The 21179-nt window shown below is 52.0% G+C and overlaps 1 protein-coding gene across 13 annotated transcripts in view; it reads right to left on the bottom strand.

The window, feature by feature from the left end:
- Synpo (synaptopodin) overlaps window positions 1–21179 on the bottom strand; it is a 66193-nt gene that overhangs the window by 3709 nt on the left and 41305 nt on the right. For 5 of the 13 annotated variants that reach the window (XM_006525471.2, XM_006525468.4, XM_006525470.2 and 2 more), the window contains one exon: window positions 4424–6801. In XM_006525471.2, coding sequence (XP_006525534.1) covers window positions 4424–6801 — 2378 coding nt within the window. Of the gene's footprint in view, window positions 1–2516; window positions 6802–9062; window positions 9336–12221; window positions 12763–12846; window positions 14629–15646; window positions 15727–15775; window positions 15795–21179 lie in introns of those variants that run through there. The other 8 variants (XM_006525472.4, XM_030250254.1, XM_030250252.1 and 5 more) reach the window with 7 other exon arrangements.

The raw sequence follows: 21179 nt of genomic DNA on the forward strand, positions 1-21179 counted from the left end.
CACTTGGTCTCTTAGTTGAGTCCATTTTTGCTAGCAATCATCCCTCCACCTCCATCCTAAGCTATGGGGTCCAGTCAGTGACTTCACCCCAAAGTCTATAATCACCCACAAGATCCATTCTTTGACCCAGACACTCCTCTGCCAGTTATCCTTTCAACCAGTGGAGAACTTAGTCTCTCCCAATCAAAAGGAAACAACAGAGACAGACGGTATATATTCTCCAGCCACACCCAAGCAGCTTCTAGGTAAGTCCAGCCTCAGTGCCCTTTCACTACAAAGGACCATTAGGAACAGTCAGAAGAGGCCATTTCTGGTGGGATGTAATGCTGGGTAACCTTTTCAAGGACACCCAAGCTTATGGGGAAGCAAGTTAAGTGTCAGCACAAGGCCTCAGCCCACCTTTATTCCCAGGGTCAGGGCTGTGTGTGTATATATGTGTGTGTATATATGTGTGTGTATATATGTGTGTGTATATATACAAGCCAGATCTCCTAGGAGCTGTTCTCTGTGTGTGACACATTCCAGATTGCAGCCAGGTCACCTGAGGGAAACACAGGCTTATGGGGAAGAGCTTCAAGGGAGGCCTCTGCCCCTAGAGTTAGACAGGAAGGACTAGAGGCTGAGACCAGAAGCTCTGATCCAGAAGCCAATTGCAAGGGCTCAGGCTTATCCCGTTATATAATGAGTACCGCCCTGAGCTCATGGCCCAAGCCAGTCAACAAATGTTTTCTTGTTGTCTTAGACAGGGCCTCTCTATATAGCCCTAGCTGTCCTAGAGCTTGCTATGTAGACCAAGCTGGGCTTAACTCACAGAGATCCACCTGCCTCTGCCTCCTGAGATCAAAGGCATGGGCCAATATGCCTGGCCCTAGTCAATGTGGCTGAAGGATCTGTGAGAACTGTCTAAAAATCTCTTTAAAAAAAAAAAACAAAACCTGTGTCTGTCTTTCGTGGTCACTGGGGATCCAACAAGTGGAGGAGTGATCAGACAGAAGCAGCACTGTGAGGGGACATGGTTCAGGCATGGGATGAAATGTGGAGGGGAGCCAGGCCTGACCTCATGCTGACTGCCATGTCTCAGGGCTGACTGTGAGGCATGGGGCGAGCAGAGGACACACAATTCAGAAAGGAAGACGAGAGCAGAACCGCTCACCTCCAGCCAAAGAGCTCAGTGCACTGTGTCTACCAAACTCCTTGAAAACGCAATGGGTGAAGATTCAGAAAGTAGCAACCAGTAGTCACCCCAGGCTCAAAGCAGGGCCTAGGCACCATGGGGTGGGGACAAAAGCTGAGCTGACAATATGGCAGTGTCCGAGGCCATGGAACTCCCAGGGCACCTCCTACAACCCCGTCATTGAACAGGAGGCGAAACCAGGGTCAGAGACAGGCAGAGACTGTGCAGCTTTTTTCTTCTCCACCAAGGGAGCCAGGCAGGGCTAGTGATGGATGTGACAAACAGTCCAATTTAGGTAAAATGGAGATGGGGAGGGAACCAGAGGGGACCGGAGAGTGAATGTTCTGGTGGAAGACATTTCAATCCCCACTTATTCAAAGAGGGAGGGGGGAGGAGGGAGGATCAGGGATGGCCAGCCAATCAAAGCCAGGCATATTGATGCACATCTTTCATAGCAGTCCTTGGGAGACAGAGGCTGGTGGATCTCTGTGAGTTCAAGGCTAGCCTGGTCTACCTACCAAATTCTGGGTCAGACAGATCTTGTCTCAAAAAAAAAATTAAAAATTAAAAACATAGAAAAATAAAAATAAATAAGCCAAATAGCAAAACACAGAACTAGGGTGGAAGCTCATGATTCTAGTCCTAGCATTCTGAAGGCTGTGGCAGGAGGATCATCATGAGTTCAAGCCAGGCTCAGCTACAGACCCTATCAAATAAATAAATAAATAAATAAATAAATAAATAAATAAATAGACAAGACAGATGGAGGGACAGATGGATGGAACCTGAGGCAGGAGGATCATCATGAGTTCAAGCCAGGCTCAACTCAGCTACAGACCCTATCAAATAAATAAATAAATAAATAAATAAATAAATAAATAAATAAATAAATAGACAAGACAGATGGAGGGACAGATGGATGGAACCTGAGGCAGGAGGATCATCATGAGTTCAAGCCAAGCTCAACTACAGACCCTATCAAATAGATAGATAGATAGATAGATAGATAGATAGATAGACAAGACAGACAGATGGGCAGGTGGATGAAACCCCAAACCAATTTGGGCCATAGGGAAGTGTGGTTTCTCTATCCTCAACACAATCTGGGCTAGACTCAGACACAGAAAAGAAGGGGAAGAAAGTACCCTCTTCTCCTGGGCAGCACATGGCTGACACCCAACAGAGCCAGGCACACAGCAGGCACAGTAGCACACAGGGACACAACCTCACTTCCATCCACACATAGCAGCCGAGCAATTCCACTTCACTTCCAGGCCTGATCAGGGAGGAGAGAGGGAGCCCCAGCCCGTGGCAGCAACAGCGCAGAAGAAAGAAGCAAGACAGATTTGAGACAGAGTGTATTGAGAACGGGAGGCAGGACCAAAGAGTTCAGCCTCGCAGCGGCAGGAGCTACAGGATAGAGGATGGGCCCCACCACTGCCAACCCTCCCCGCCCCAGGGGCAAAAGAGCAGGGTCTACTAGAGGCTGACTCTGTTCTGGGAAGACCTGGCCTGGAGGAATCCGACTCACTCAGTTTCCCCACGCATCTCCCTCTTCCCTCTTCTGTGCGGATGAGCTTGCTGACAAGGCACCCCTCCTGTTCCCATGGAGACAAGCCTAGAGCTCAAACTGCACTCAGCCAAGTCCCGGCACCGCCTCCACCACCCCTGCCCCTCTGGGATCCCAGAAATAGGGCTGGGAAAGAGGAAGTGGGTGGTCCTAGCCTCAAGTCGTGGTAAGATTCCATCTAAATGTGTCTGTCTTCTTGTATCTGTATTCTCACTCCCCCAAAAAGGCTAGTTCGGGGGCGGGGTGGGTGGGGGTGGCTGTACCACGTCAAAGGGAGGCAGGGAGTGGGAGATCTTAGGCTACCTGACTTCATACTCCCTGTATGTATGAACGGGGAAACTGAGTCTGAGACCCAAGGTGCACATTCAGTCTGTTAGAACCCAGATCTAAGTCCAAGGCTTTTCTGTCCCTCTTCTGAGCCACTGTCACCAGCGGGTCCCAAGCTTAAGCTGGCCCAACCGGGGCTTCTGACTATAGCCGCTGCAGCAGCTTCTTCCAACCCAACCACCCCAGGCCGCTCTCAAGAAAAGCTAACTTCTCTGTCCCTCAGTAGCATCCTGTCCACTTTCTTTCTATACGACAGTCTCCTTGCTTTTGGGCCCTTTATCCCACTATGCCAGCCTGTTCTCTCAATCTTGAGTGATTTTCACAACTAGAGGACCCTGTGTACATGGGAAAACTAAGACCTAGAAAGGAGTGAATTGGCCAAAGCTCCCCCAGCAAATGGGAGGAGGTGTGGGCAAGTCTTGGACACTCCTCTGTTGTCTCTCCCTGGACCTTGAGCCTTTGCATCGAGGTGGCTTCTTTCAACCAGGGAGTTCTTGTCTGAGGTCACTATGCCACTAAAGGGTCACTCTCCTAGCAGCAATCCACATCTGCCTAGCTTTCTAAAGGACACTCTTCTCAGGGATCCCCGGGGATGTCCCCCACCCCAGAACAGTGAGGGCAAGGAAGGCAGTTGGAAGCAGGACTGAGGTCTGGGACAAGGAGTCTCCCTCCCTGTGGAGAGTCAGGTCCCAGAGAGGACATGGAGGCAGCAGAGTCTCAGAAAGCAGGAGGACAAGCATCAGAAAGGAGTGGTGTGCCAAGTCCACAGGCAGCAGAGGACTCAGGAGAGGAGGTGGAGCCAGGCAAAGCTCTCTGAGGCAGGACAGAGGACATGTCCAGAAGGCCGAGGCGGGAAGAAACTCCCTGTGAAGGTGAGAATCCAGAAGCAGGAAGCCAGAGGCCAGGAGCCTGAGCCCTATGAGTAAGGCACACCCAGCACGTGGCAGACGCACAGGGGTCAGAAGGCTGTCTGTTCCAGAAGTCCCCATGAGGACACCCCTGGGCCTTCTCCAAGCAGGACACTGCCATCAGACTCCCATCTCTGAAGCTCGAAAGGCCAGGGAAAGACTCTCTGCTCATCAGGACCCTCTGAGGGTTTTGATTCTCCGTGATCCCCCTCATTACCCTGATGTGGCGTCTAAGCTCCTTTGTCTACAGCTCGGAGAGGGGAGATGGTCCACCCACAGTCACATAGCTATCTAGGGTCAACACCAGACTTTGAACCATGGGTGTCCATCTTCCTCACTAAGCCCCGAGCTATATCCTTCCCACATCTTTTCTCTGGCCCTCCGAGAAGGGGACAAGACAGGCCCTGAGATGTGTTACTTGAAGCAGAAGGAGGGCTTCCACACCTGGGCCTCGATCCCAGCATTCCGGGTGGAGAAGGAAGGCCTGGGAGCCTGCTTGGCTCGAGGAGACCACGCCCTGGAGGGAGACACGGGGGAGATATCACTGCTGTAAGTGGGACTCACGGCAGTGGGCTGGAGGCTGTCTTGGACTGGGGCAGTGTAGAGGCCTGGGGAGGAGCGGGAAGGCCGAGGCAGAGCAGGAGATGGTGGGAGGCCTGCTCTGGGCAGGTTGGGCACCAGGTCCAGAGAGCTAGGCTTGGCCGGGGAGGCAGCTCGAGGTGAGACAGTGCGTGATGGAGTGCGCGATGAGGTGGCACGCGATGAGGCCTTGGCAGGTTCCTTGACGGGCGACAGAGCATAGAGGGAAGGCCGCATCTGGTATGGCTGCTGCTTGGTAGGTTCAGGGCGCAGGACTCCATTCTCTGGCAGATAGCCGTGGTAGAGAGAGGCAGGCGGGGTCCGCGCTGGACTTAAGGATGCCACTCGGAAGCCCCCAGGGGCGTTAGTGGTGTACTTCCAGGATGAAGGCAGGGACATGGTAGGTGAAGGGCAGCGGGCCAATTCGGCATGGCCTGAAGACTCTATGACGTATTTCTCCATCCGTGACTGGCGGCGGGCATAGAGCTCAGCCCCCTTCCCTGAGGCTTCCGAGAGGTTCTGATTGGGTTTGGGCTTCGGCTTGGCCTGGATACGGGGTGACTTGAGGCAAGAGGCCCACTCAGGGACAGCTTCCTCAGCTGCCGCAGGGCTGGCCCTGTCCCGAGCTATTGGCTCCTGCTGGAAGTTGGAGGCCTCAGCTCCCAGGGCAAAGGGCTCTTCTTCCATGCCCACCTCCCCGTGGTCTCTCTGCCTCCGCTTCTCATCAGCTGTCTGCACTAGGTCCAGCAAATCTGGATTCGGGGTCACCTTGGGCTTCTCCACGAAAGTGAACATTGATTTCCGGCTGCCTCGGCGTGCCATAGATTCTTCCAAAATTCCTGTCTTGTTGGCAGGGGCTACCTGACCTTTCAAATGGGAAGGCTTGGGGTCAGAGCTGGGATACAGAGTGGAGTAAGAGGGGGGAGACCTAACCCGAGAAGCCACAGGGGCTGTTGACAAAGTCTCCGCATAGGTGGGGGGTGGGGTGAAATTTCCTAAGGGGCGTCTCTCTAGGACCGGGCTTCGCTGCCCAAGCAGTCTCCTTTCCACCATGGGACTGCGGGACATTATGTGCCTCTGTGGCTGGGGACTCCTATCCGCCATACTGCTAGCAGGAGGAGCCCAGGCCTTCTCTCCAAACTGTCGTCTTCCCATCATGGGGCTTTGCTCTATCTGGCTGGTCCCTGGCGACTGGATCCCAAAAGGCCTGGCGGTCCTGTTGACCACGGATGCAGGCTTGGCTAGTGTGAGATGTACTTCACTATACACCTTAGTGGGCGTGGTGACAGCTACATGGCCAGGCACCTCTTGTTCTGCTGGTGCCACTAGGGTGCTAGGCTGCATGTCAATGAGCAGGGAGCTGGACATGAGATCTGCCGCTGGCGGCCCAGAGCTGGAGAGGGGCGTGGCTTCTCTAGAGAAGGTGCTGGCGGCAGAAGGTGGAGCTGACACCTTGTCAATCAAGAGAATGCTGGATCTCACCTCCTCTGCCGGCACCGGGGACTGCCCATCATCAGCACACAGAGTGCCGGGTTTGGAATCAAGTGTGCCATTCGGGGAGCACTGTGCCTGGGATGAATTCTGTGGGACAGGGGTGATGGCGGCTGGAGGGTTTTGGTTGATATCAGCGGTGGGCTGACTGTGGTGACTGCTAGAGGCTAGTGTGGTGAGTGTGGCATTAGGTGAGGACGGGTTCTGGTTGATATCTGCAGCTGGACTGGGTACTTCAGTGTCGGGAGGGTTTGGTGAGGACTGCTGGGTCTCTCGGCTCTGCGACAGGTGTAGCCCATTGGCTGTCAGCAGGGCTGCATTCTCCTTTAAATAAACTACCAATGGCACTTCCTCTTCCTCACTGGCAACCTTCTCCAGATGCCGCAGCAGACTGGCTTCCTCTGAGTACCCCTCCATGATGTGGCCAGCGACCCCTCGGCTGGGGCTTTGGGGACTGGGGTGCTTTGGAGAGCCTGGCTTTGATGGAGATGTGGGCTTCACACTAGGCCCCGGGGCATGGCCTATGGGGCTCAAAGGACGCCCTGTTTGGAGGGCCTCTTGGTTGAGCTTTGGTGACCTCTGGCCTCGGCTCTCCAAGGTGAACTCGTTCACCCTCTGCCTGCGCCTGTTGAAGAGCTGGACCCCTCGGGAATTGGAGCTGGGAGGGGTGGTCAGCTGGGCTGCAATCTGCTGGCTCCTCGCCTTGGCCTCCTTCAGGTCGTTTTCGGTGAAGCTTGTGCTCCGGCCCAGTGCTGCAGAGAGGACACAGGCTTGGTTAGCAAATGGACGTACAGACAGACCGTCAGTCACTGTGCCCTCCCACATCTCTTTGAAATCTGATCTTTACTCTAGCTTCCTAGAGTCAGAGGTCATGAAGATTCGAGGGTGACATTGATTGACTGTCCGGCGGGACAACTTGTCCATCCCTTTGGACTGCTCTGGAAGGTTGTAATACAGCCAAATACTCCAAATGAGTCATGCCTCTAACTACATCTCCCATGGTCCCTCTGGCCACTGGCTGCTCTCACATCAACTCTGTCTCTCTTCTACACCAAAGAAGGGGAAAAGGGAAGCAAGCAAGGCTAAGTAAGGCCCCATACGAGCTGGAATTATCCTTTTCCCTGACAGCATGCCCTCCCGGAGGGACCGTCCTGTCGCCTACCCTATCTCTGTTTTTCCTGCACAGCATTCACTACTGCCTGAAATCAACTCGTTTGCTTATCTCCTGGCTGATCATCCATCGCCTCACCTCCAGCACAGTTCCAAAGGCCTTGTTCCAAAGGCATGTTTACCTTTCTGACCCCAATCCCGAGAATAGTGTTCGGCCTAAAGATTCCCAAGTGTGCAAAACCCAGGACACCTTATGTATGCATTTCTGAGGGGCCTTTATCCTTTCAAACCGAGAGTCTGGTCATTTGCTTGATATTTTATAGAAAGGTGCTACTAGGTTTCAAGGTATTTCAACCTTATCGTTATTTGTGTGGGGAAGTGTTTGCCGCGTTACACATGTGGAGGTCAGAGGATAATTTTGTCAGGTCTCATTCTACCTCTATACGGGTTCTGGGAATCAAACTCAGCCACCAGGCTGACACAGCCTTGCCTTTACCTGTTGCACCATCTCACCTGCCCCTAAGACTTCTTTTTCTGAAAACACATTAATATGCAGGGCATGGTGGTACACGTCTTCAATCCCAGCCCTTGAGAAAGCCGAGGCAGGAGGATCTCTGTGAGTTCTAGGCCAGCCTTGACTACATAGCACACTGCAGGACAACCAGGACTACAACAGAGAGACCCTGTCTCAAAAAAATAAATAAATAAATAAAATTAAAAGGTTAACACATTTTATTTCTAAAAAATAAAAACATAAAAAAGTAACTGTGTCCCCGCCCAATTATAACACATCAAATCAAGAGATCACGCTGCCAGTTTCTTCAACACCCTTCCCCCAATGTTTTATTATTATTATTTGTTTTGTCTTGTTTTGTTTTTCGAGACAGGGTTTCTCTGTGTAGCCCTGGATGTCCTGGAACTCACTCTGTAGATCAGGCTGGTCTCGAACTCAGAAATCCATCTGCCTCTGCCTCCCGAGTGCTGGGATGAAGGGCATGCGCCACCACTGCCCGGCCCTTTTTTTTTTTTTTTTAATTAAGATAATTATTTTAAAAGCTGTACATGCTAACATAAGCCAAGTGACACCCTGGGCTAAGGTCAACAACCCCCATGTTCATTTATCTTGTCTTCCCAAATGCGCCAAGAGGCAGCCATTGGGTGCCTAGAGTGCAGACAAGAAAACCTGTGTGAAGACGTTCAGAGATTCCTGACAGACCCAAGGCTGTACAGCTCCCGGTGGCAAAGGCTGAGTCATTCCAAAACTGTGCTCAAAGGTCCTTCTGGGGAAAGAAGCCATGGGACATGGCAGAGGTCACTGGTCGGCCTCCTATTAAGTGAGGTAATCACTTCTTTCTGTCCACAGTGCCCAGCTGGCACGCACTAGGCGCTCAATGCTCTTGAACAATGAATAAACAAATAGACGCCTGAACAGATGAGTCACAGGCAGCTGGAGGGATCAGCCTATGACCAGGGTCACAGCTTACCCAGTGGCTGAGAAAACCCCTCCCCCACTGTGGGAAGCTAATTAGCTCTTGAGGAATCTGACCCTGCCCTCCCTCCTAACTCACCCTAATTAGCCCTGGCCCTGACAGGCTGATGGGTCTCCAGGGACAGTCTTTCTAGGCATCTTGCCAGCCTGGCTCAGAGTTCATGGACTCTCAGAGATGGAAGTGCCTTGATAAAGGAGATTGGTAGCTCGCCAGTATCCCATTTTATAGATAGGGACACTGAGACGCAGAGAATATCTCAGGGCAAAGTCGACTGGCTACGCTGGAGTCAGCAGAGAGGTCCATGGAGGTCAGGCACAATCCTTGCATTGTGGCTTTCTGGCTCCATCCTCCCGTCTACTACGGGGGTAGTGGCTTCTCCCACATGCACAACGGCAGCACACAGTGTATCCCACCTGTACCCCAACACCTGCTGGTATTCCTCTTCTGTCCCGGTTACCCCCTCTGTAAAACCTGAAGACTTTAGCCAGACCACTCCCCTGAGACAGTTGAAGATGAGGCTTCCAGGTGCACAGGACAGTCTTCAGGAAATGTTTGGACCGTGCAGCGTCTCCCTCCTCCGTTCTGCTCTGAAACAGGTCTCCCGGCCCAAAGCCAAGTTCTTTGGCTGGGCTATCCCTGTGGTTTTGGCAAGCTCTCATCCTCTCCCAGAGTCATGGGCTTCTTAGCTGAGAAAGGTTTGGGGGTCACCGTGAGATCATAAGTATTAGGGATTTGTCATCACCGAGTCCAGGTCAAAGGGCAAAGAAGGCTCATGCTACCCCAGGAACTGCAGGCCACTGTGACCTGACTCTGCTCTCCTCGGGGGCAGACATTACCCAATCTTTATCCTGCAAAGCACATTTCATTCCTAGCATAGATCAGGATCCCGAAAGATACACGTCAGGGGACTCTGGAGTCACGGAGAAGCACCAGAGTCTCAGCAGCTTGGAGGTGGCTGTCACAGTACAATTCTCCACACAATCCTTGCGTCCCTAAAGCCACGCCCCTACATGTGCAAGACTTATTTACACACCCATCTGGCAGGGGCTCAGTACTTAGTGTGTTTCTGCTCTACTCCCAACCCCCAGTCACACCAGCGAACAGCTTTACCTTGCAGCCTGACAGTCCTGCAGAGATTCACAGGGGTAAACCCATCCTATGTGACCCGGGACCCCCAAGCCTACCAATGTTGCTTTGGACACACTTGTAGCAGTTGCAGCTAACACTGATTAGGCGCATGCTACATGCGCCTTACTCTCACTGCGAGCCTATAGGGCACAATCTGCTCTTGTGCACTTTGTGTTAATGAGAAAAAAAACCAAAGGCCTGAACAGTAAGGTGAGCTATTCAACAGCACAGAGTTACCTTCCCATTACAGAGAGCCAGGATTCTGGCTGGCAGGATCCCACAGGGTAAAGGCAAATAGCAATCTGGTGTTTGAACATCCAGTCCACTCCATATCCCTGCACACTGCTACCTCCTCCTTCCGTTCCTGCTTCAGGACCAGTCCTGTGCACCCCGGCCCCCATGCCTCATGTATACACACTACTCCCGAACTCCTTTGCTTCCAATACCAGTGTGAAAGGTCCTTGGGGAGAAGCCAGCTTGGGAGGAGACTCAGAAAACAAAGGGTCACAAAGAGGAGGTGACCCAGGCCCCAGACTGCTGACTTCCAGCCAGGCTAGTCATAGTCTAACTTGCCCTAGATGACCCTCCCCTCCTGTGAGCTCAGAACTGCCCCTAAACTCCCAGAAGAATGGCAGAAAGGGCCAGAGGGGAGTGAGCCTCCCTTCTAGAATAGTCCTGCACCCCAGTCCAGCTGCAGTGCCCATAAAAGAAATTAAACAGGAGGTCTGGAGCCAACCCAGCCAACTAGCATGACAATTTTTTGTCACCCTGCACAAACATGGGGTTGGGGTAGAGCAGGACTTGATCAACCAAAGGTGCCCCAGTGTCGTCCCTTGTTACAGGCAGCAGGGGGTGTTCCAACTGAAGTCTCCTCAGGCAAGGTCACCCCTGCCTATAGCAAACTTGACTACAATCATGCTTCTTGGTTTTAGAGAGATCAGAGGTGAGCCAGGGCCATAGGGAGCAGCGGTCATCACAGCCTGGCTGTGGGACAGGCCATGATGCCCCTTTTCCTAGCCTAGATCACTGAAGGCCTACATAGAGCTCTAGACAGCAGCCCTGAATCATACAGGCCTTCAAAGAAGGCTGGAGGGTAGGCAAAGAGAAGAGCTACCAGGAGTCAGGTAAGACAGGGCAGATCCAGAGTGGAGGAGGGGCTCAAAGCAGAGCATTGCCTCAGGGCAGTGGGGTGCTGTGATTCAGGCCTCACATGGCCCATGTATAGCACTGCAAGCTCATCTTTTTTGTTTTGTTTTGTTTTTTCTTCCACAAGGCAATCCCATAGGATAATACTGCCGTTGCTCCTCCCGTTTTGTAGATGACAGCCAGGCTCAGAGATGCCCACCCCAGTGCCAAACAACCTTAAGCAGCAGAGCTGGGATTCCGGACTCAGATAGTCTGACTGGGAAGTGAGATGTCCTGACCATTAGGCTTTCCAGCTCAGAGCTTCAGTGGGAGGGGCCTCAATGAAGCTTCCAGGTTCCTAGAAGATGTCTACAGAGTCCTGTCTCCTCACCCCATCAACGCCCCCTTGGCTGCTTTCTATCGCTTCTTTCTTTCTTTCTTTCTTTCTTTCTTTCTTTCTTTCTTTCGGGAGGGGAGTTGATAACCTTATTCTCACCCAGGCAGAAATGGATGATAGGGTATGGAATGCTGGTGGCATAGGAAGTCCATCAGTAAATTCCTGGCCCTGCTGTAGCAGGAATAAGGCCTCTCTTTAAGTCCCGGTCCTTATTGCTTTCTGTAGGCAGCCCCCCATTCTGCCCTTCACTAGGCCTGTCTGAAGAAAAGGGAGGGGATCTGAGGCAAGGGAGGAGAGGCCAGAGAGGTCAGGACAGTGAGAATTCAAGGAAATGTTACTCCACACAACTGCCGTCAATGGGAGTGTCCAGGCAAGGCTAGTGGGAAGGATGGGAGCCAGAGGTGGAAACAGAGGTTGACGGGAGGCAGCCCATTGTAGCAGCCTGGGAGCCCTGGCAACAGGCTGGGTAAACAGGCTGGGTAAACTGGCCCCCCAGTGGGGTCAGGAAGGACCCAATGTCCCAGCCACTATACAACCTCTGGCTTGGCCGGGGGGGGGGGGGCAGGAAGATGAGGAGGTCTGAGTAATAACCCAGCCACTTTGCCAGCCCAGCCTCACATCCTCCCTGCAGAGAGGGAAGTGACACAGACCCTGAGGGGTGCATCCACATCCACACCAGAAGCAAAGACCAACACAAAATCGCTCTGTAGAACGACCCACACTTGGGTGGGAAGGGGCATGCAGGGATAGGAACAGGGGTTCCTAGAGCCAGCCAGCTCTAGCTTTGCTAACGGGCTGACAGAAGTCCCCATTTGCCTCTTTCCTAGTACAGGGAGAGAAAATAGGCCAGGCAGGGGCTGCCACATGCCCTGAGTCACACCCCAAACCCCAAAGGCCCCCCCTGATTGTTCAGCTTACTCACTCTGACTGGGTCCTCCCTGCAGCCCAGCTTCCCCAGGATGCTCTGTCAATCGGCCTCTTCCCCAAAGCCTCTGGGACAGGCAGCCAAGCTCCTGGCCGACGAAGAGAGAGGAAAAAAAATCCCACCTTGACCGTACCCGGAGGAGCTAGATATGACTTCTCTCCTCCACAGCTGACTCAGCCCTGTTCTTTATCAGGAAAAAAACGCTTCTGCAACTGCCTTTTAAATGGCCTCTCCACCCCCAGTCTCTCCCCCGCCAATCAACCCACCCCACGCAGCCAGATTCACCAGATTCACCGGTCCTCCCTCCCAGTCCTATGCTTTCCTCCTGCTCAGAGCTCCAAACCGTGGAAGAGCCAGAAGGGTCCCCCTTCCTCATCCAGGCATTCAACGGTCCTGACGGCTAAGCCTGCCTGAGCGGTCCTCTCCTTCTCTCTGTGTCCTTAGCAATAGCTGAGAACAGCTCCCCGGTTCCCACTCCTGCCTGTGAGAGAGTCCCTGTCAGGAAACAGGGATACACAAACCTCTACACTTGGAACCTTCTCCTTCCCATCCTATGTGTCCCGTGCCCCCAGCCTCTGGCCCAATTTTAATGTGACCAGCCCCTCCCTAAAGACTTCCCTACCTGTCAGCATTCTGCACAGCCCAGGGCATCATGACTTGTGGAGCAGTCACACTTCAGGGAGGGCTTGCTGTCCGCTAGGGACTCTGACAGGACCGTGCTTCACCCTCACGGCAGCCCTGAGGCTGCCGGTGACCTCACCTCTACCTCAGAAAAGACCCATCTTGCAGAGGTGCTGCGTCTTGGAAAAGTCACATGACCAGTTGGAAACCGAGCTGTGGACCACACTCAGGGTGACCCTCCCAATGTTTTTGTTTCATGACATCCAGGGTCTGGGTCTTCAGTCGCCCACATAGCCTGGCCCCAAGGGCAGGGCTACATATGCTTCACACCTTCACTCCTCTCTGCCCACACCCTCAGTGACAATGACAGCTGTCACTGACTGCTGAGCTCCAGATGCTGCGAACAAAGGCTCAAGGCTTTCTCCTCAAATCCTCACAGCAGTTCACCAAGGATTGCTTCTGATGGCCAGCTAAGAAAGGAGGAGAAAGGCAACGAAGGCTAGATCATACATCCCTGCCCTCGTGGTTGCCAAGAGATAGAACCGAGTGCATGTGGAGCAGTAAGGCTGATCCCCAGCCTGGGATGCCTCCCTCTTTGGAGTTCCACCTGTAGAGAATATTCAAGCACACCTCTAAATCCTGCCATTCCACCCAGGAACACCCCGCTCGATCCCCCAAGGCTCAGTAGCAGCCTCTGCTCCAGTTAGACCCAGAGGCCTCACAGCAGGAAGAGGACTCGCAGGAAGCAGAAGGATGAGGGCTCTACAGGAACTCCTGGTTCCCTTCTCCTGTCAAAAAGGCCACAGGCACAGACAGAAGAGGGAAGACTGGCCCTGGGTTCAGCCGGTAGCTGTCTCTGCAGGTAAAAGGCACCCTGAAGACCCTTGGCTGACCAAGGCCTTGCTGCAAGGTCCTGGCAGGACCTGGCTGTCATAGCATTCCTCTTGCCTGTCCTAGATTGCCTTGGCTAGATCTCTAAGGAATACTGGGTAGATTTCAGAATTTTAGAAATGGCAGCCAGCGGGATGGAGAGACAGATCCAGGCGGAGCACTTGTCTGGCCCGCACCAAGGCCTTGTATACATCCCCCAGCCCTGTGTGTGACACAGGGCATGGTGGCACATGCCTGTAATCTCAGCATTAGAGAGCCGGAGGCAGGAGGAGCAGAAGTCCATGGTCATGATTGGTTGGATATCTAGCAGGCTTGAGGCCTGCTGGGCTACAGGAGACTCAGCACAGTGGTGTAGACTCTTAATCTCAGGAGACAGAGACAGAGACAGAGACAGAGACAGAGACAGAGACAGAGACAGGGGGGCTCTCTATGAGTTTCAGGGCAGTGAAGACTACGGAGTGAGACCTGGTGTCAAAAAGTTGATCAATTATTAAGAAAAAGAAGGGGCTGGAAAAAGTGTCTCAGAGGTTTACAGGACCTGCTGCTTTTGCAGAAGACCCGGACTTGGTTCCCAGCACCCACGTGGTGGCTATCAACCACCTGTAACTCCGATCCCTGGAGACCTAGCACTCTCTTCTGGCCTTCATGGACACTGCACACACCTGGGGCACAGACATACATGCAGGTCAAACACCCACACACATAAAATAAATAAATAAATAAATGTTGAAACCCAAACAAAAACAGGGCAGGCATGGTGGCTCACACCGTTCATCCTAACCCTCTGGAGGCAGAGCAAGGGAGATCCCTATGAGTTCCAGATCAGCCGGGTCTATGTCCAGTTCCAGGTCAGAGTGGTGACACAGGGAGACCCTATCTCAAAAAAGGAAAAAAAAATCTAAAATGGTAACCAGAGACAGGCAAGTTCAGGCCTAGAAGGACAAGAACCTGTCAGAGAGGTAAGGCTGGCCTGTAAGAAAGAGAGGTAAGGCAGGCCTGTAAGAGAAGTAAGGCTGGCCTGTAAGAAAGAGAGGTAAGGCTGGCCTGTAAGAGAGGTAAGGCTGGCCTGTAAGAGAGGTAAGGCTGGCCTGTAAGAGAGGTAAGGCTGGCCTGTAAGAAAGAGAGGTAAGGCTGGCCTGTAAGAGAGGTAAGGCTGGCCTGTAAGAGAGGTAAGGCTGGCCTGTAAGAGAGGTAAGGCTGGCCTGCAGGCTATTATATCCCTTGGAAGACTTGGGAGCACAAGACAGATCATACACATAACCCCGGAGATACAAAGGTCCAGAGACAGAAAAGTGGCGAGCCAGGATAGGAAAGAGAACTTTCCCTTACCATATCCAGGCTCATATCCAGGGCCTGCCACACTCTGGGCCCCACACAAAGAGGTGGCCTTTCTCCTGAGCGCTGTACCAAGGCCTGCCTATAGCTGTGCTAAGTGCCTTAACCCCGGGCAGAGCTATCAGTAATAGGGCTCAGTATGTGTGGACTAAAGGACTAGCACCCCCCACATGCAACACATTCTCATGTGTTCCTCGCTCAGCCCTAGAGCCCAATTCTAGATTCTTCTGGACTCTAGACTGGAGAGTGAGTGGTTCCTAGAGAGTGAGGGGACATTGAAGAAAAAACAGCAAACCTGTGGGTGGAACAGGAGATGAAACCTCAAGTTGCTGTGTCAAACCAGAGAAGAAGAATATTCCACAAGGTACTGAGAGAACACAGAGCCTGAGGAGGAGATCAGGATAAAGCGATCCAAAGGCTTCCTGTAGAGGACAGCACGAGGGATGCTCCAAGCACCAGGGAAAGTTTCCAGAGCCTAGAAGACTCCAAGGTAGTCTGTCCCTAACCTACCCCCATGCCCCAAAGCAAGAAGGAGAGAAGAAACTGTTGATGAAGAAAAATGACAGCAGGCTTGCCTGGAGTCCAGTTTGCATGCAGTGAGCCGGGTAGCATTTCACAGGAGCCCCGGAGCTTCGAGGCTCTGCCCTGGGCCACATGCACTGTGGGATCTGCCTTGGGCTTCTTTGTGGTTATATAACCCGCACCTCTCCGTCCCAGTCAGCCAGGACCCTCTGCCTCCTCCACTCTGCCATCTGTGTCTGCTGCTTCCTTCATATAGAAGACGCTGCTGTGCAGCCGGAAAAAAAAAATGAAGGCCAGCCCTGTGGTAAATTCTCCACATTCCTTCCTCTCAGAAAAATAAATAACCCGGGAGAAAAAAACACAGGAGGAATGAGAGTGACGGCACAAGCATGCTGGCACTCTGGCTACTCGCTGGGGTAGACAGCTATGGGAAACCAGCTCTGCCCAGTGCCTTTTCTGGATAGGGCTTGAGGCTGCCTCTCGCAGAGGATAGAAGACCAAACTGGAGCTCCAGCTTGGTCACAGGTGACAGGTGCTGGGAGTCCCTATGGTATGGCAGCCACAGTGGTCACTACAGCAAACCTGTCAGGAGCTAAGGTGCCCTGGTTTCTCAAGTAGCTGCCCACACACCACATCCATATACCATGGCTTCCTCCTATATACATAATCGTCCCTCCAATATTGTACTTTATCCTTGTAGGCTGCAAATATTATTACCTTCATTTTAAAGATAAACAACCCGAGGCTCTGAAGGATTGGAGGATTGATTCCCTATGGCATTAGGCTAGAAAGTCAGCTGTGGATCTCCAGTACCTGCCTTCACACTTCCACCCTGTCAGCTGGTGCCTCCTCCAGGTAGTCCACCCTTCCACCCTTCCACCTACTGTGCAAACAGGTTAGCAATCATCCACCCTTTGTAAATCTCTGCATCTCTGAGTGAGTCTCAGCTCCCTCCTTAATAAAACAAAGCTAAGTAGCTAAGAGTGGTGGCAAACGGGTCTACATGATGGCACCCTCTCCCGCCTCTCTCTCTCTCTCTCTCTCTCTCTCTCTCTCTCTCTCTCTCTCTCTCTCTCTCTCTCTCTCTCTCTCTCTCTCCAGGAGTTAACTCCAGCCTTTACCAGCTCTGGAGAGCCTTCCAAGGCTGGGGCTCTTGGTTCCTCACCCCCTCTGCCTTTCTTCCCCAGCCAGCCTCTGTTCCATCTACAACCAAGTGTAGTCTCACCACCCATTTCCACTGCCCAGAGGACCCCAGAAGCAACCCCTAGTCAAAGTACCATAGCAGAAAAGAACAGTTCACCTGCCAGGCCTACCAAGGGTATGCCCCCAGGTCCAAAATTGTAGTGGGGAAGAGGCAGCCTGCATAGATTGGTTCTGGCTGGGCATGCATCCCCAAGAAAGCATCAGGACTCCAGAGAGCTAGAAGATGCTGGCGCAACCACACACACTTCAATGCCACTCATCAACTTCCAGGCCTAACTGCACCCTGGACCTAACAGGAATCCTACAGAGTTGCCAAATCAACCAGTCCTTCCTTCTCATTTCCTCAAACTACAAAAGAACACAGGAGGTCAAGATGGACGCTTGAGTCTGATGTCTGTCCTGTTGCATGTGGGTGGCCTTGAGCTAATTCCTGTACCTAGTTTACCCACTCCTCAAACTGGGGATCAAACACTGTCTGATGCTTGCCAGAGAATGGTGCCTCTCAGCTCTAGTGGATGCCAAGCGTCTTGGGTGGGACTCTGGTTCTTAACATCTTCATAGCTATCTATGTAAGTTTCAAATGTGTCCTGGAAAACACACGCTGAGCCTTTGGCCTTGGGTATGTCACGTCACGTCTTAGGGAGAGGATAATCAGACAATTTAAAGAAACTAAGCATACATATATGCAGACTCCTGAATTCAACCGATATTTATTGTATAAATTATACATTGTCCACAGCCGTGAAAAAAAGTAGCACAAAATGTGTGAATTTTAGTGAGGGGGCAAGATAATGAATACGCATGTAATTCTGAGCCTGTGGAGAACGACTTGCAAAGGTAGCCATGACAATCAACGTCATCTTCACAGAGAAAGCCGAGTGAAGCCAGGGGGAAGGTGGGGGGCTGGTGAGACATGGGCATCTGGGGTGGGGAGAGTGGCTTGGTGGAGGGACAGCTCATGCTAAGGTCCTGAGGCAGGCTATATCATACGCAAACAAGAAAACTGCCTTTCCTACCAGCCTTTTAACTTTTTGTCTTTGGGATCTCCTTCTTTTCCTTAATGCTGGCCATACTTCAGCGGGTGGCAACACATCCCTCCCCCTCCTCTTGCACACAGGCCCCCCACGCAGAGGCTCTGCCTGCTTCAAATCTGTATGACAGGCAACAGAGCCCACCCAGTCGCGCGCACACACAGTAAATAGAGTGGGCAGGACAGAGACACGTGAGCACCTGCAGGCATATCCATGGAAGAACCCCGTGCTCATGCAGCAGGCTACCATGGGCACATGGGGAAGAAGTACATACCTCGTGGGAGGTTATGCGTCCCTCCATCCCACCTACTCTCTAGGTGACCGAGTTACCAAGCAATGCTTGCATGGAGGGCGCTCGCTGCTGGAGACTGACTAGGAGTGACACAATGATATGTTTTGAATCCCATGACTCTCCACTGTCAGTCAGCACTTCTCTCTTCGGGAATGCAATAAGACCTACCACCTGTCCCAGGTGTCCCAGGAGAGGTCACTGTTCCTGACAATGTCTGTCTTCCCACCCCTACCACACATCTTAGCCCCGTTAAGCATCTGCACAGCACCGAGGGGGTCAGCAGCCACCATCAGCATCATCAGTGGAGACGGCTGCTCTGGCTTCTTTCCAGGGCAGGGATCGGGGCAGATAAGGAGTAGAACAGCCTCAGCCTGGCACCGAGTGCCATGTAAGGCCTCAGCAAGTTCCTTTTTTTATCCTGCCTAGATCAGAACTTGTAGGTGGTCCATATGCCAATTCCTGGGCTCCAGTCTAGACCCATGGGTCCACCTGAGGGACGCTAGCACACAGCCAGGTAAGAGACTCAATGAGCTTTCGAAGCCCAACAATCCATCTATTAGGTTTATAGCTAGCAAACACACAGACAAACACCTAGACTGTGGTCTGGCATATGATGCCTTTAATAGTAGCCAAAACCACAATCAATAGCATGCACTATGGGAAAAGATGATCGATCACATGGGATGTGTATGAGCAATGTTCACTGACATGTATGAACCTGTGACATGTGCTGTGCTGGGTTTGATAATGCCATAATGAAACCTAGCTATTTTATATGCTAAGTAGAAAACTTAGTTTTAAAAAGGATCTAGGTATATGTACAATGTTATATAGTAAATATAGACCATCCTCTAAGTACTTACTGGAGACACTCAGTCTCCCTAGCACTTCTCATTCATCAGAAATACAGGCAGAGCAGGGATTGTTACATCATTCTACAGGCTAGAAAACTGAGGCAGTGGCCGCGTGTGGTGGTGCACGCTTGTACCCACAGCCTTCAGAAGGTAGAGGTGGGTAGGATTGCCATAAATTTGAAGTCAGCCAGGGATACATAGCAAGACCCTGTCTCAAAAATAAACTAAAACAAAAAGCAAGAAGCGGAGAGGGGCACAGAGAAGCCATCCCTCCTCCCAGGATTTCATAGCATGCTGTCTTTGGCTTCCAGCCAGAGCCTCTGCAGAGCCTTCCAAGCTCTGCCACCTCTGGCCTTACCCCACTCATCCCTTATAGTTTGACTTTAGCCACAGGGTAACTGGCCTTTATTCCAAGTTCATGAAAACTCTTGACACACGTGACTTCTTCAACAACTCAAGGTTTCCTAGCAACGGGACAATCTCAATCAGTTAATCTCCGAACACAGTAGTATCTCTCTCACTGAGCCATGGACAGGGTCCCCAAATCCCTGGCCTTATTTGTTAGCATTTGATCGAAAACAATCATTTCCTTTTTCCCTAACCAACCTGATCATGAGCTATGAAAATCTTCAGCAAGCCTTGAATCTGCTGAGCCTCTAACAATCTTCAAACTCCTACCCTGTTAGGTGGTTGCAAGGGTTCATCACATATACAAAGTGCACCCATCATCAGGCTTGGGGCTCATGTACCAATAATGGTGGTGTGCATGGGCTCTGGCTAACACACTAGCTTGTTGAAGCAGGGAGTCTTGTCACTTGTCAGTGCACATACATGTTGCATACATATAACTGCATACGTGTCTTTTGTATCTCGGGCTGGCCTAAACTCGTTGTGTGCTTAAGGATGGCTTTGAACACCTTCCTACATCCTCCTACATCTCCCGCATCTACTTCCCGAGTGCTGGGATTGTAGATATGTACCACTACATCCAGGCTACGTGACACAGAGAATTGAACCCGGGGCTTCGACATGCTAGGCCAGCACTCTACCCACCGAACCACATCCCAGGTTCATCACCACTATATCTCACATTCCAGTCACCAGCACAAGGTTGACAAGCCTAAACGGGAGTGACAGTCCGATGGCAGAGCCTTCCCCCTCTGTAGCACCATGCGATCTCACTCAACGAGAGTGATTATTTGGGAGTGGAATTTTCAAGATGGTCGGGGTCAGGGCTCTGCTCAGCTGTTTCCTTGGGCTCAGGGGCCTTTGCAGACCATGTTGCTTCTGGGTGTGGGCTCCCCAACACCTTATGCCAGGTTTGGGGTCCTGGGATCCTTCCTTCCTGGTGCCAAGCACTTTCTCACCTCAGGGCTACATAATAGATGTGCTTGTCACAACAGTGACGAAGGCCATGCTGGAAGGGCCATGTCCTGGGAGCCCTGAATGTAATCCTGTTGACAAAGAGACATAAATAATGGACCAGTATGTTCTCTCCTCCCCATCCTGACCTGCTAAGAATAGTACCAGTTACCCTTTCAGGGATCCGAAAGGGAAGAGGGCAGGACACCAAAGGGGAACGAGCAGGAATCATGTCACAGGGCTGTGGCCTGCCAACTGCCCTCCCAGCTAGCCCACATTTCTACACTCTCAAGAAAAGGAACCCCAGAGAATTAAGGGTGCTTAGAGGCCAGTAGCCAAGTTCTTAAGGAGTAAAAGAGAGAGAGGGGTCTGGAAAGATTATACGTAAAACCTTGAAGAGGGAGGAAGCTTCCATGGACGTTGACTCTTTCCAAGTTTAAAAATGGCTGGCCTAGAACAATTCTCTCCTCTGGAGCACAGGGAACAATGCAGGGCCCTTGAACCTGCATTTCCAACTAGCTTCTGGGGTGATGTCGCTGCAGCATCCACACGCCCAGCTTCAAGAGCAGAAATTCTCTAGGGTACAGGTTGGGAAACAGCCAAAGGAATGGGCTTCGGCAGATCTTGGCTCAGAGCACAAGCATCCAAACCAACATTCCAGGGTTTTGGCTTCAGGGGCCTCTGCACTGCCTGGCCAAGGACATGCTCTGACCTGTGGCTGCTGGACCACCATACCCTGATGGAGTCCATTCAGAAACAACCACAGTGGTCCAGGCAGAGAGAGAGATGGCATTAGGTGCTCTGTGAGCAACCATCTATGAAGTAGCTGGGTGTGGGGCCCACT

The sequence above is a fragment of the Mus musculus genome, chromosome 18 (genome assembly GCF_000001635.26).
Source record: "Mus musculus strain C57BL/6J chromosome 18, GRCm38.p6 C57BL/6J".
Classification (NCBI taxonomy): domain Eukaryota; kingdom Metazoa; phylum Chordata; class Mammalia; order Rodentia; family Muridae; genus Mus; species Mus musculus.